The sequence below is a fragment of the Lachancea thermotolerans genome, assembly GCF_000142805.1.
Source record: "Lachancea thermotolerans CBS 6340 chromosome H complete sequence".
Taxonomy (NCBI): Eukaryota; Fungi; Ascomycota; class Saccharomycetes; order Saccharomycetales; family Saccharomycetaceae; genus Lachancea; species Lachancea thermotolerans.
The window spans coordinates 910,016-924,550 of record NC_013084.1 but is presented as its reverse complement, the minus strand read 5'-3'; the positions used below and the strand labels follow the sequence as shown (position 1 = coordinate 924,550).

At 46.9% G+C, this 14,535-nt stretch overlaps 9 protein-coding genes across 9 annotated transcripts; 5 read left to right on the top strand and 4 right to left on the bottom strand.

The window, feature by feature from the left end:
* Positions 1 to 153: 153 nt before the first annotated feature.
* Positions 154 to 474, top strand: MRPL37 (mitochondrial 54S ribosomal protein mL54; the record flags this gene model as incomplete). The annotated part of the gene is made up of 1 exon (XM_002556291.1): positions 154 to 474. One exon carries the CDS (start codon positions 154 to 156, stop codon positions 472 to 474), a length of 321 nt encoding a protein of 106 aa, XP_002556337.1.
* A 214-nt stretch (positions 475 to 688) lies between these two features.
* Positions 689 to 2,764, top strand: NUP82 (linker nucleoporin NUP82; the record flags this gene model as incomplete). The annotated part of the gene is made up of 1 exon (XM_002556290.1): positions 689 to 2,764. The coding sequence occupies one exon, from the start codon at positions 689 to 691 to the stop codon at positions 2,762 to 2,764; it is 2,076 nt and encodes a 691-aa protein (XP_002556336.1).
* A 67-nt stretch (positions 2,765 to 2,831) lies between these two features.
* Positions 2,832 to 3,239, bottom strand: SDH8 (Sdh8p; the record flags this gene model as incomplete). Its single annotated transcript, XM_002556289.1, has 1 exon — positions 2,832 to 3,239. One exon carries the CDS (start codon positions 3,237 to 3,239, stop codon positions 2,832 to 2,834), a length of 408 nt encoding a protein of 135 aa, XP_002556335.1.
* A 379-nt stretch (positions 3,240 to 3,618) lies between these two features.
* Positions 3,619 to 4,950, top strand: BNA3 (kynurenine--oxoglutarate transaminase; the record flags this gene model as incomplete). The annotated part of the gene is made up of 1 exon (XM_002556288.1): positions 3,619 to 4,950. One exon carries the CDS (start codon positions 3,619 to 3,621, stop codon positions 4,948 to 4,950), a length of 1,332 nt encoding a protein of 443 aa, XP_002556334.1.
* A 176-nt stretch (positions 4,951 to 5,126) lies between these two features.
* On the top strand, positions 5,127 to 6,335 carry YHC3 (amino acid transporter YHC3; the record flags this gene model as incomplete). Its single annotated transcript, XM_002556287.1, has 1 exon — positions 5,127 to 6,335. One exon carries the CDS (start codon positions 5,127 to 5,129, stop codon positions 6,333 to 6,335), a length of 1,209 nt encoding a protein of 402 aa, XP_002556333.1.
* Positions 6,336 to 6,349: 14 nt separating this feature from the next.
* On the bottom strand, positions 6,350 to 7,960 carry BIT61 (Bit61p; the record flags this gene model as incomplete). The annotated part of the gene is made up of 1 exon (XM_002556286.1): positions 6,350 to 7,960. The coding sequence occupies one exon, from the start codon at positions 7,958 to 7,960 to the stop codon at positions 6,350 to 6,352; it is 1,611 nt and encodes a 536-aa protein (XP_002556332.1).
* A 150-nt stretch (positions 7,961 to 8,110) lies between these two features.
* IKS1 (protein kinase IKS1) lies at positions 8,111 to 9,856 on the bottom strand (the record flags this gene model as incomplete). Its single annotated transcript, XM_002556285.1, has 1 exon — positions 8,111 to 9,856. One exon carries the CDS (start codon positions 9,854 to 9,856, stop codon positions 8,111 to 8,113), a length of 1,746 nt encoding a protein of 581 aa, XP_002556331.1.
* A 561-nt stretch (positions 9,857 to 10,417) lies between these two features.
* EFM2 (S-adenosylmethionine-dependent methyltransferase) lies at positions 10,418 to 11,671 on the top strand (the record flags this gene model as incomplete). The annotated part of the gene is made up of 1 exon (XM_002556284.1): positions 10,418 to 11,671. The coding sequence occupies one exon, from the start codon at positions 10,418 to 10,420 to the stop codon at positions 11,669 to 11,671; it is 1,254 nt and encodes a 417-aa protein (XP_002556330.1).
* A 101-nt stretch (positions 11,672 to 11,772) lies between these two features.
* ZAP1 (Zap1p) lies at positions 11,773 to 13,821 on the bottom strand (the record flags this gene model as incomplete). The annotated part of the gene is made up of 1 exon (XM_002556283.1): positions 11,773 to 13,821. One exon carries the CDS (start codon positions 13,819 to 13,821, stop codon positions 11,773 to 11,775), a length of 2,049 nt encoding a protein of 682 aa, XP_002556329.1.
* Between the last annotated feature and the right edge of the window lie 714 nt (positions 13,822 to 14,535).

Here is a 14,535-nt window from a genome sequence, read left to right as displayed (position 1 = left end):
ATTAGGCGTGGAGGGGTCGCGATTTGGTGGTATCTTCCGCTTTGTTTCCTTCGCCGTAGGACGTCACACGTCCAAGCATTTGACTAAAATAATTGTTTTCAACACGACCATCTACGCTGGCTATCAAAGAACAAGGAAACCGATACAGAGTTTATGTTCGCTAACCTCCGGAACTTAACTTCAAAGAGGGCGCTCTCCGTGAGCAGAGCTACTTTCCAGGGCCAGAAGGCTAGTCCCTCAGGCGTTGTCTCTAGCTGTCCTGCAGGCACTCCTCTCAACCTGCAAATAAAGAAATCAGGCAAAGAGCCCGTAGCACTGGAAGATCATGAGTACCCGGAGTGGCTTTGGACCGTTCTAGACAGCCGGGCTCAATTGAAGAAGCTGCAAGAAGATCCCCTGAAACTGAGGAAAAAACAACTAAGGTCTGCCAACAGAAACAAAATCAAGCAGAACAACTTCCTCTCTGAAATTTGAGCTGGGCCCGCATTACCTCATGTATATAGAAGCATAGATGTTTAAATAAGCTAATTGGAGACTGAAGAATGGTATGCGTTACATCTCTTTAGCGCAGATTATCTATCTTGAAGCTCCATCATACAGGACGTAGGAAAATTTGTCGCTGCTCATCAGGTAGAATCAAATCAACAGAGTTGAAAACTGAGAACAAGGCGGCAATTGGAAATTCACAATGCTCCCTGAGGCTCACCCAATCTTCCAAGCCAGGTCATTGGGCGAAAGCCGGTCAGAAAGATTATGCCTTCACACCAAAGACCTTTCAAGGACTATTTTGCTGGAGGGCAATTCACTAAAATGGTGTTTGATGGACGCACCTAACTATGAGTATATGGAACTTAACGCTATCTCAAACTACACCAGTGCAGTATTGAATGATTCTGGAACGCTCCTGTGCCTCAACAACGTCGACGAGATACAGGTTTTAGCACTTTCATGGGACCAGACCAGACCTGAGAGTTACAGAATAAAGGTTCCGGCTGGCGTGAAGCAAGTGCTCTGGCATCCTAGGGGGCGTCTGGACTCCTGTCTTACAGTTTTGAATAAGAGAGACGAAATACTCCTGTATGAGCTGCTCAGTGAAGACTTCTCTGCCCCCACGACTGTTCTCAACGCGTCGACCAATGAACTTGGGATGGGATCTTCGGTCAAAGACATCGAATCAGTGTGCTTCAGCGCCGATGGCTTGACACTATACTTAATGAGCGTAAGCGAGGGTGCTGACGTTTTCTCCATATATCCATGCATGCCGTCAGAGTTATCGATAACAAGGAAAGCGCTAAAATACAACTTCAACAAGGCTTTGCTACAGTATCAAGAGTTGAGTGAGGGCGACTCACCTGAACTGAAACTCAAGGCGACAAGACAGCTGCATTTCATGTCGAGTTTGTACAACCAACCTCACGATGCGGACGACTCTCAAACAAACCTGTTGCAAACGTTCCACATCCGGAAAGCTTATCGCAACGCTCGTGCTCAAGGGCCTTTCACCATTAGTCCGTTCCCAGAAAAGCTCTATCTTGCCACAGCCAAACAAATTAAAGCTATTGCCCTTGAGGACGAAACAACTGAGCTTTTGCTCATAACCTTCGATGACGACACAATACTAGAGTGTTTCCCTGATCTGACACCGGTCATGTCGTGGGAGGACAGCGGTTCTTCGGAGAAAAACTCATTGATATCCGTGGGATCTTTGAAATTACCTGGATCCATATCACTGATTTACGGGAGCTGTTTTGTTCTTATTTCCGCAGAGAAAGCGGCCGTTGTTAACCTGAGTCGCCTAACGCGGTCTATTGAACGGTCTTTGGATGACTGCGATGCTACAGAGCTCAGTGAAGAAGACCTAACTGAAGAAATTACGGAAAAGAAGGGCACATTCCAATCTGCTGGTTTATGGCCTGAGAGTGGGATGCAGAAGATTGTATTGCTTTCAGAGAAAGAGATAACGTCTATTGATATTTCTTCTATGCAAACGCCAGCTAGCTCAACGACTGAGAAGATTGAGAAAAGCGAAACCAATCGCCAACGCCCCTACAGCCAGCCTTTGAGTGAGGTGCAAACTCTAAACCAAAAAGTTCAATCCCTGTTAAAAAGCCCCTTGTCCACTGTAATTCCCGCAGCGTTGCGGCAAAAGACTCTTAACAACACAGACAATGAAGACCAACTATCATTACTTACCGATATATCTAAGGAGGTATTGAGTCGCGTCACTCTGGCACAAACTTTGGGCCTTTCTCTCCATTTAAGGCTCCTTGGGCAGCAAGATGAGCTGGCGCAGCATCTGCGAGACGTTAGTGAGCTCAGAACAAAAAAAGAACGCGTGTCTGCCCATCTGGCGTCCCAGAAACCCCGTTGGGAAGCAATTCAGGAAAAGAACAAATCCATTGCATTGAGATTCGAGAGCTTGCACAGAAACATGACGCAAATATCGAAGTCCAGCCAGCTGCAGTCGCAGCCTATCGCGAAAGCAGAGATGGAGTGGTTCAAGGAGCTTAGGAACCAGGTTGTGCGCTTCAACCGCCTTGTGCACGAACAGCAGGATCTGGCAGAGGCCCTATCCTCCTTGAAGTTAAGCTTGGAGTATGTAAGAGTCGACTCAGCTGAGGCTGCCAGCCGCAGCAAAAAGAGCGCCGAAAGCGCGGGAGGCGTGCCCTGGGACGAGCTTCAGGCAATGCTTGCCAAGGACTCGCGCATAATCAAGGAATGCCAGGCGGAGCTGCAGTGCACCACCCAGGAGCTTGACTCGTAGTTCGTTCGTTCGCGCGTGGACCGCACCCCGCATATTTTAATAACCTACATGCGTACCATAATCGTAACTAGAAGTCAGTCACCCTGCCATTAAAAGAGTAGTCGCCGTGCTTGAGCGGGTCTTGTTTAGGTCCGCCGCGCTCCCCTGTCTTTGGATTCACGTCGCCTGCGAACTCTGGAATAGTTTTCGAAAACTCAGGAGAGAACCCACCGATATCTGCCTTCAAGATCGGAGACTTCGCACTTTCCTTTGTCGTATCGTTCTCAATCTCACGGTTATACTCGTCGATGGCCTCCTGCGACTGCGCGATGCGCTGCAGCCTCTCAAATTCTTCTTGCTCCTCTTTTGGCAGCTGTGGAGGTGCAGGACCCCGTTTGGCCTGGAACGACCGGCTAAACGCAGCCGGAATCACGTTCCGAGACCTTTTGAAAAGTGTGCCTGCTGTGAGTGATGCTCTCGAACCTATAAAGCTCATTATGTAACTTCTGAAGTCACTTTTGATAGTTTGATTAAACTTGTCGATGACCTGGAAGACAATCTAGAAATACCTGGAAAAAACCAGATATTAGTAAAATAGAAAAACTCCCCGCATAAACATAAAACCTAAAACCAGATCGCTTCTGACTCCTTTAGAACAATGTCGGCGTCGATTCGGATCTGTACCCTGTACGTGTGGTAGTGATTTGGCGCCCTTGGCATATGTCCACGTGATGGTCGGTAATTTCGCGCACTGTGGCGCTCCCTCAGCTGGCCATAATTGTTTGGGCGCTGATAGTGACGGGCCAGTATTAAAGCGCCATGAACGAGCCTGGGGTAAGGACGTTCGAAGGGGCTATCTTTCGTGCGGCGTTTGAATGATCAAGCATCTATCAAGAAAGTTGAGCATGAGTGTAGGAAAACAACGCCAAATTGTGCCTAACTTGGCACTAACTCAGAACCTTACTAAGGATGTGTGGTCATTGACCAACGAAGCGGCCGCCGCTGCAGCCCACAATGCTCAAAACAAGGGTCGCGACCTCATAAACTTGGGCCAGGGCTTCTTCTCGTATTCTCCGCCTGCATTCGTGGTCGAAGAGGCGCAGAAGGCCCTCGACGACGCTATGGTGAACCAGTACTCGCCAACAAAAGGCCGCATGTCGCTCATAAATTCGCTAATCAAGCAGTACTCGCCTCTCTACAACACGCAGTTGCAGGCCAACAACATTCAGGTTACGACGGGCGCGAACGAGGGTATCCTAGCGTGCCTAGTTGGGCTTTTAAATCCCGGCGATGAGGTAATTGTTTTCGAGCCCTTCTTTGACCAATACATCTCTAACATCCAAATTCCCGGTGGCAAGGTGACCTACGTGCCGCTACACCCACCCAAAGAGATGAGCGTGCGCCCCACAGAGGGAACCGAATGGACTGTCGACTACGATGAGCTTCGTGCTGCGATTACGCCCAAGACCAAGGCCCTTATCCTGAACACCCCTCACAACCCAGTTGGGAAGGTCTTCACGCGCGAAGAGCTTCTACAGATCGGCCAAATATGTGTTGAGAACAATGTTGTGATCATTTCGGATGAGGTATACGAGCACTTATACTTCACGCCGGAATTCACAAGGGTTGCTACGCTGAGCCCTGAGATCGGCCAAATCACGCTGACCATTGGCTCCGCCGGCAAAAGTTTCGCTGCCACTGGGTGGAGAATTGGCTGGATTGTTTCTTTGAATCCTGAGCTGCTCGAGTACGCCTCCATGGCTCATACCCGTATTTGTTTTGCGTCGCCATCCCCTCTGCAGGAAGCGTGTGCTAACGCCTTACCCATTGCTCTCGACAACGGGTATTTCAAGAAAATGAGAGAAGAATACATTCACAAGTTCAATATTTTCACTCGTGTATTCGATGAGCTAGGGCTCCCTTACACCAAGCCCGAAGGAACCTATTTCGTCCTCGTAGACTTCTCCAAGGTCAAGATCCCTGAGGACTACCCGTTCCCGGAAGAGTTGCGCTCCAAAGCTAAAGACTTCCGCATTTCTTACTGGCTTATTAATGAGCTCGGTGTCGTTGCAATCCCTCCTACTGAGTTCTATATCAAGGAGCATGAAAAGGTTGCCGAGAATTTGTTGAGATTCGCCGTCTGCAAGACCGATGACTACCTGGAGGGTGCTGTAGAAAGACTGAGACTCTTGAAAGAGCATTTGTGATAAATAGCAGGGCTGTGCCAAATAAATACATAGAATAAGAAGTATTCCAAATCCACGCGTTGGCAGATTTGAGGTGGTTGTTATTCTGACATTCTCGTCACGAGACCGCGATCAAACCTTCAAGTCAATCAAGTCAACAAATAAACAAATCGGTTCCGATATCATATCTGAAACCAATGGTAGAATCCTCAACTGTGTTCCGGTATTTTTGGATATTCGGGCTTGTCAATAATGTGCTTTACGTGGTCATTCTATCGGCGGCTGCCGATATAGTAGGGCCTAACTTGCCCAAGTCTCTAATTCTGTTGGTCGACATCTTGCCTTCTTTTACTGTAAAGTTAAGTGCACCGTTTTTTATTCACAAAGTGCCACACAACCGACGTATTGCGCTCCTCATCATACTGAGCTGTGTGGGAATGATCCTGGTCTCTGGAGGAAAGCTGAGCGTGTGTATTGGTGGCATTATTTTGGCTTCTCTTTCCTCGGGATTAGGGGAGATTACGTTTCTTCAGTTGACACACTACTACCAGCATCCGAGCCTCAATGGATGGAGTTCGGGAACCGGGGGCGCCGGTTTGCTTGGAAGTGGCGCCTACCTACTTTTGACGTCAATTTTGAAAGTCCCAGTTGGTATCTCACTCCTTCTCTTCAGCGTGCTTCCTTTCGCTTTTTTACTGTATTTTCGACTAGATACGCAGGACTCTTACCAGCCTATTGAGGGTGAGATAACTGAGTCGGCTCAACCGTCCACAGCAAGCAGCGACTCTTTCCCTGACAACTATAAAGCCACGTCCAAATGGATGGCATTGAAAAATCATATCAACACAACTTTGACGCGGTTGAGGTCCTTATTTATACCTTACATGCTCCCTCTTTCCACAGTCTACCTTTTCGAATATTTGATTAATCAAGCAGTTTCACCTACGCTTCTGTTCCCTCTAGATGGAGACCACACACATCCCTTTTTCTTCAACAAATACCGGGATATCTACGTGACATATGGAACGCTTTACCAGCTGGGTGTCTTCATATCTCGATCAAGTGGAAGCTTCATTAGAATAAAAAAGCTTTTCCTATTGTCGGTGCTCCAAGGCTTGAATTTAACAGTGGTCATTTGTCAATCATGGTTCTATATTGTCCATTCGGTATACCCTGTCATGCTTCTGATTTTTTTTGAAGGACTCTTAGGAGGCGCGTCTTATGTTCATACCTTCATGAATATCATACACGATGTTAATCCTTCAGAGAGAGAGTTTACGCTTGGTGCTGTATCTATGTCAGACTCTTTTGGAACGCTGCTGGCAGCATTTATAGGTATTGCCCTTGAGCCGAAACTGTGCTCTCATCAAGTTGACACTGGAAGGGACTGGTGCTTAAAAGAGTAAATATAATGTATTAATCATATACTCATTCTTATCCCCACTAGCAGTTCGTCAACAACTCTTTGTTTGATGTCAGTGCCTCGTATGGAAGAAAGAATTCCGAAGCATTGAAGGAGTACCAACTTATCCTGTTGAGTTACACCTTTCTCCTCTTCTTCGCTCATGATGTAAAGGTGGAATCCCTTGCTGGCGCCCTCATGACTGTTGATAAAACTTTGATAGTACGGGGACACAATCGAGTCGCGAAAGCTTTTTAGCAAAAGAAAGTCTAAAGACAGAGAACCAGCTCGTTTATTTCCGATGCCATCACTGGAGAAACCGTTAAACGTCTCTGACCAATATCGAGTATCCACAAGGAAACTATTGCTCAAAGGCAGAAACAACGCTATTGTGCTGTGGTATATCTGCTGGTAAAAAACCTCCCATATTACGCAGAGCCTCTTTAACGCGGTGTTAATTGTGTTTTCGTTGCTATAATTGAACACAATTTGGTTTTCCAAAGTGTAAAGGCAAGTTGTTAAGAATTCTTCGATTTCGCTTAAAAACTTGGAACTAGCGGAGGCGTTTTTTGATGTTGTCTTTAGCTTGATGTAAAATGAGAGAATCTTATTCAAATCTTCTATTTTGGCAGGAAGCTCCCAAAGTTCTCGGTTCTTGAATAGGGTTAGAACAACGCTGCAGTATACTCCCCAAACGTTACTCATCAAAGCGTCCAGCTCTTCAACCGTAAAAGTACGATAGTTAGACTCTAAAGATTTCAGATTTTTGATGAGATCATGTAGCATTTGAATGTCACTTGCGTCTAAATTGGACTCTTGCACTAATTGCAGCGGTACGTCGTTGCTTGTACTGGGGTTGTTGGCATTAGACTTCGCGGAATCTATAAAGCTTCCAGACGAGTATTTATAGTGTGCAGTCGCTTTCCCCACATGTTTGCTATATTTGTTGTGCAGGAACCGGCCAAAGGTTGAGGATGTTACAGCTGTGGGGGACTTAAGTTGCTCGCCTCGCTTCTCTTGTCGTCCATCTTTTCTGTGAAATAGTTTACGGGCAGCAGAGGTGAGTGTATTTGTAAATAATCGGGATCGCTCTTTGTTGCTTGACGAGATGCTGGACGAACTGCCATCAACCCCGTTGATTTTGCGCTTCTCTCGGTCAAAAGTGTCGACCGATTTTTTACCACTTAGCTTGTTTGACAGCGAAAGGGCACTCCGTTTATGGCTCAGCCCCGAAGTATTGGAGCCACTCCTGTATGACCGATTACTTGTTATTGTGCTACTTTTTATTGAAGAGCTTGAACTTGTCGCGTGAAGTTTTGCAGATGGCTCTGGCGTATTGATACTTCTTTGACTCTTCTTGACAGTAGGATCACGATAGATGGATTGGAATCCAACTTTCGAGAGATCTGCCAATGCTGGCGACGAGCTCTTAGGCTCTGTTGCCGCGGCTTTCCTGCCTAAGTCGTCAGTTACTTGAATTGTTTGAGGAACAATCTGGGAGGATACGCTATAGAACCGAGCTCGCCCCGAATCCGCATTCTTTCCTGGAAGCTTGTGGACTATAGGTAAGGCTGAAAAGCTTCTCTTTCGTTTAACATTGTTATCCATTACCTTTTTACTCGTATTCATTAAACTCGGTCAAGAAAGTTGGAAATGAGTTGATTATGATCGGAGAACCCCTAGGGCAAGAATTTGAGTCGGGAGTGAAGAGGGCAAAAGCCGCATTTTCAGCATGCCACCGGTGGCTGGTTAGATTCCTGTTATGTGTTTATATATATGCTATATTGCTAAATGCGCAACAATGAGAAGTGTCAGCTCAGTAATGAGGAAAAGTTTACGGGCTGGTGGCGGGACTTTCAAGGACAGAGCTAGAAGTGCGACGCATACGCATGGAATGAGCGACTTCTCATTAAAGAAGCAAATTGCGATCAAGACAGTTGCAACGTTGGCCAAATCAATGATTGCACTGCAGGACGGTCCACTTTTTGCGGAAATCTCCTCCGGTTGTCGGCCGAAAATTGACTGAAGCTCGCTTTCATCGTCTGATAAAAGCTCTTGCTTTTCGTCAAATGTCGCAGATACGCAGTCATCCAGGCGATCCATGATTTCAGCGATTTCTGCTTTAACTTCGCCTGCAGTGGGGCGTGAAAGAGCATCACGACTCAAGAGCTTTTCAATGAGGACGAATATAGCAGAGTCGATAGGATGAAGTTTCATGTCATCATGTTTCTGTGAGAGTCCCTCTTTGGTTATTGATAGCAGCTTGATGTTCTTTTTAAGCTCTGGAAGACTTTGTTGACATCCAAAAGGAAGTTCCCCAAAAACCAGGAAATAGCACACCATCCCCAGTGAGTACATATCCGATTGAAAGCTGAATTGAGGCAAATTAGCACTCAAGTTTTCAGAGTTTGTTATGACAACTTCGGGAGCAGTAAATTCTAAGGTTCCGGTCGCTCCAGTGGCTGATCGCGGCTGCCCCCCGAGCTGGCTTTCACCAAAATCGCTAATTACTACTGTGGGAAAGCTTTTGTCACCGTAGCCTTCCTTTCCAGCCTCGTAACTTTCAAGCAGTAGACAATTTGAAGGTTTTAGGTCACGATGGATAATGTTCAGGTCGTGGAGTTCTTTGAGCCCCGACGCAACATCATGAATAATAGAGAGTATTTGGTTTGTGCCAAGTCCGAGTTGTCTTGAACCGTGGGCATTTGCGCTTCTTCTCAACCTGAACCTCCTCTTACGGGCTTCGGGGGACTCATGATCAGTAAACTTTTCGAACACTTTATTCAGTACAACTTCTTCAAGGTTTCCACCGCAACAAAACTGTTGTAGTATAAAAACACATGGTACGCTTTCTGGTGGTCCAACTTCCTCACCATTGCGTGCTTTGACTATGCCGCTCGCGTTGTCCATTTCAAGCCAGACGTGATTGTATGTAATGAGATTGACGCTGCTGTGGGTCAAAGCACTCAAAAACTTGACTTCCTTCATGCCTCTCTCCAGCCAGGAGAGGTTGTTTCCAATGTGGATCTTTTTCAGGGCGTAAACCCCCAAATGGTTGTCCATCAATACATGCTCGACCTTGAAGACTGATCCGCGAGCACCACTCCCTAGTAATGAAAGTTCTTTGAAAAACCGCTGATAGTAGCCAGGGGTAAAAAGTGAGGCAGGGATTGCCGAAGGCGATTCGATACTGGGGAGCTGCGTTTGAGAGCTTCTGTGCTCTAAAAGATTGAAGTAGTTCTTGTGAACAAATGAGCCCGATGGTTTCTTTGTGCTTGGGGGGGATGATGCGAAGTTATAACCGCAACCTATTTCGCTGCCGCATTGAGGGCAGAAGTACGACGATATCAACCCGGTGCCGCCCTTGCGTCGTGAGCCATTTTGAGGACCCCTTATTTGCCGCAACAAAGATATCTCTCCAGACTCTTGGTTCATGACTACAAGTGATCGAGAGCTAGGATCCTGTAGAACCACACTCTCGTTGTTTTCATCGTCAATTTTATCTCCATAGACAATTAAGCTCATCTAGCAGTGATGCTTCGGTAGTAAACTATCAACTCCGGTGAGACGCCCAAAAACAAGGTTAAAATAGTTAATCGCGCTTTTTGATCAACGGCGTTCACGCATTCACTAGAAAAGGTGCTTGGATGTGAAAGTAGCCGATATTCTCTCCAAGATGTAAGCAAACTTTAGCGCAAATTTTCTGTAGTATGCTCGGGATCTAATTTTCGTTAATACAATTGAGCCTTTGTCTACGAATATCCGCACCTAAAGTTTGGGAGATAGAAGCAAAAGATCAATATTGAAATTCAAATCCTGGCACAAAAATGCCGTCAGTGAGTCTTTATTGGTCTTCTTCTACTGTCTTTATTTCTATGCATCAGCCGCTTTTGTTATGACCTTTGTTAGCTCTCTATCCGATTTTGCCCAAGTATTCGAAGGTGTACTCAAGCTGTATTCATGATAGTACTCATAAATATGTGCTGATCAAATATGGCATTACTTAACCAAGCGAAATGCTGCAACTTCCTCCGACTAACCGCTTAGCCTAAGTGCGTCGTTTCGCTTGTTTGAGCGTGCTTGAGCATGTTTGATCCGTTGGATTTTCTTTCGGGCTCTGAAAAGCCTTCTGCCTGTGCTGGGAACCAGATGAGAAGCATCTCATCGGATACTTTAGTTACAGTAATTCAACCGCAAGAAAGCGCGTACAATGACAGGGATTTAGAAGAAGAGGTGGACGCACCTATTGGAGTTATAGATTTACCGCATGTTGCGATTGCTCCTCCAAGCGTTGTATTAACAGCTCTGCTTCTTCTGAGGCCGTCGATAAATGTTAACTTTAGTGAGCGTGATGATACCATAGATCGAAGCGTTGAATCTGTTTGCCGCGAAAAGGACATCACGGTCTCACAAATAGAGGCGTTCGCGAGCTGGTGTTCTGGTTTCGGCATGAGCGTCCTCGATACGCCGGCAAAAATTTGTGCCCGGGTACCAGGACTAGCTTCGACTGCTGATGGAAAGGACCTTTTGATGTACTATACAATGGTGCTGTCTAAGTACGAAAAAATGCAAACTGCAGACCAAGTCAATGAGCGCATTTTGAAGGAAGCTAGCATGAGGATTTCCGAAAAGTGCGGTCGCACCGCGCAACCCGCTATGAACCGGATTTTTAAAATAGGTGGGCTGCGAACTGGCGTTAAGCTCCATGAACCTGCCTTAACCTCTGACAATCTTGGTTTAAAAACGTGGGGTGCTTCTTTGGTGCTGGCTCGAAAGCTTTGCGAAAACTTCTCCAAGTTTGAGCGGCAAAGGGATCTCCGCATTCTTGAACTTGGCGCGGGAACGGGACTTGTAGGAATTTCTTTGGTACTCAAAATGCTTGAGAGTAACAGCGGTCACAACTGTTCAATGCATTTAACAGATCTGCCCGAGATTGTCACAAATTTGAAAGAGAATGTTAAAATTAATTGCTGTAATTCGAGATCCGACTTGAAAGTATATGCAGACGTCTTGGACTGGACAAACCCCGACTCTTTTGAAAAAACGTATGGGGCGCACAAATTTGACGTTTTATTGATTGCAGATCCGGTGTATTCGCCACAACACCCTCAATGGATTGTGGACATGATCTCAAAATTTCTCAGCCCTCGAGGCGTTCTTTATCTTGAAGTTCCAATCCGCCAAAAATATCATGACGAAAGGCAGCACCTTTGGGGTTTAATAAGAGACGCCAGCTTACAGGTGATAAAAGAAGAATTAGACGAAGGCGTTGATGATTGGGGCAAAGTTTCCTACCTTTATAAAAAGATCGTTCCGGTAAACGCAAACCAGTCCGATTGATTTTGGAGTCGTTTCAATACTTGAAGTATTTTAATGCAATATATAATGCCTAAATTTATCTCTTGAAGTTGTACGCACAGCCTCCTAAACCTCTTGAAGCGTCAGTAACATCTACTTTGATGCACCTCTAACTGCTCTTGCAGGTCGAAACTCCTTTTGCACTTTCCACATTTGTATTTCCTCTCATGCGTTCTCATGTGCTTGCTCAAGTTTGAGCTCTCATTAAATCGTTTACCGCACACCTTGCATTCCAGTGGTTTCTCACCAGTGTGGGTGCGGATGTGAATCCGCAGGGAGCTTGAAGTCGCAAACCCCTTCCCACAGTGGACGCACTTATAAGGTTTTTCGCCTGAGTGCGTGCGAATGTGCTGTTGAAGAATATCTTGAGTAGAAAATGTTTTAGCACAATGTGGGCATTTACAAGGCTTGTACCGGGTATGAACACGTAAGTGCCTTAAAAGCTTCTGTCTTTGTGTAATAACCTTGCCGCAATTTTCCCACCCGCAGACATAGGAGGATTTTCCCCGAGGGATATGAACCTTTTCAATGTGTCCATTAAGCTCCTCGCAGGAATTGAAAACTTGCATACATCCTTCCCATCGACAAGTGTGGTCTTGTTCATCGTTGTGATCTTTGCAAGGGCGGCAGTCATCGCAAGCCTCGTCACAGTGGAGCATATGATGCTGTTCACTTTGCTCTTCTAGCTTGTCTTTATCTAGAAACTTCATGTTGAACGCTATGCCGTGCTTACCATTGATATGGTTGATTAGGGTGCACATATCATCTCCCTCGAAACCACAGTTATCCCACTCGCAGTCGAACTGGGTCCTAGGCGTTGGTAACTTAGTGGCAGTTGTGCCCTCGCTTATATGGTCTCTCAAAATATGTGACTGAAGATCAATGAGTGAATCGTATTTTTGAGGACAGTGATTCCACCCACAATTAACTTTGGAGTCGTCGTCTTTGAAGCTCCAATTGAAGTTTACAGTGTGATTTCTCATATCTGGTGGCGGAAACTCCTGTTGCGAGGTCCCATGGTGGATCTTTCCATAATCCATGAATGTGCCGAAGTCGGGCAGTTGAGAGTTCCGTTCGTTGCTGAAATTTGGATCTTGCGTATTAGACCCCTGATGAGCAGGATGCGGATGGACTTCAATGCGATGGTGGTGATGGGCTTTGTTTAGTTGTTCGTCCAAGTTCTCGGCCTTCAGACCAGGAAGTGAAGTTTGGAGTAGGTTGATGTTATCGCCATTGATCGCGTTGTCATGCGAGTGAATATGCTTACCAAAGGGGAAGTCATACATGCTAGAGATGTTTGCCAAATCTTCGAGGATTTTCATGTCAGAGGAAGAGTTGATGACATGGTCGTGGGAGGAGGTAGGGTTTGAAGGCGCAGCGGGCACAGGCTCGCATGCGCTTCTATTGTTGTGTGTATGATTGTGAGAGTGGTGGTTTTCGCTCTGGTCGAGGTCCACGCACTGTTCGCACAGCTTCTCAAATAGCTGATCATCTTCCGGATTGGAAGACGCACACGTCAAGTCGCAGTCTATGAGGTCCGGCAGGTTCGAGACAATGGGAATTGCAGTCTGATGCAAAGGACGGTTGGCCTCGACGTTGTTGGTGAAAAGCACAAGATCTTCGTTCAACGGAGACGCAGAGGGCTGTCCATTGAATTCGTGGTCCTCTTCGCAGCATATTTCGACGACACGTGGGTGGCACGAGCAGTCGGCGAGCTTCCGCCGTTTGTCGGGCATGACTAGCGTTTCGTCGGAGGCCGGAGGCGCCTTGTTTTTGCCGAAAAGATTGAGATTGTGGTAATTCATAAATTCAAAGTGCTGGCAATCCTTGAACTGAGAGCAGAGACTGGGGTCCGTGGCGATGGCATTCATCACATCCGAATTCGACCCCGGCGGGGACAGAGGCGCGTTCGGTACAGGGGCAGACACCTGCGGCAGTTGCGCAAGCTCGGAACCGTTGTGGAAGTCCAGCGCCTCTTCCGCCTGCAGTTGGGCGCCTTCGGGGGCCAGGTCCCTCAGGACCCCGGCCGGCCTTTCGGACACTGATGACTTGCGATGAACATGCCCATGGATGTAAGTAACGCTGTTGAAGTTGTGGATGTGGCCGTGGACGACGCCCTGTGAGTTGGGCATCTTGTGTTATTCCCTAGCTGTCTGGGAGCTTGGTATCTGCAAAGGGACGGCAACGGGCTCACAGATGTAGATCGATGTTGTCGATGATAGAAAGCAGAAGCGTTTCAAAAGGTTTGCGAGATCGCCGAGACTTTAATGTCCTCAGCTCTTAACTCAAAATGGGATTTGATGGAGCTGTTTCCGCATACTCCAGTACTCAACACGCTCTTGGTATGGCACAGTGGCTTCCGACGGCAGCGCGCTTCTACCTTGTGGGTTATGCGGCTGTGCTCTTTGAAAACCAAGCAGAGGACCCATGAGACCCATGTGGTTTCATCGTATCACTGAAGACGAAGTCACGAGAGCCTGTCTCCCGCTGGAATGTTCACTAGCCGCTCCACATGATGCGTGCTGTAAAGACCGAAACGACTCATTTTGAGCCCGCTTTCGCACTGAGGCGTTTGTATCCTTGACAAAGCTCGTGCGCCGTCGGTCCGGGCATGCCGTTAATCGCTGTAGCCAAAGGCGCCGTGCTCCCGCAGAAGAGAGGTCACGTTTTGTATCACGTTCGACGGATCTCCGAACCGGCGATGCGCAACTAAGCTCGCAGCTCGAAGCTGCCCCTGTGGAGCCACTGTGACCCGATATTCTCTGGAAATTTTGGCACTGCTGTCTCCGGGGCTGGCGAGCGCCGTATATTAAGTTTGGAGTGCCGACCCAAGTTTAGCAATTTTG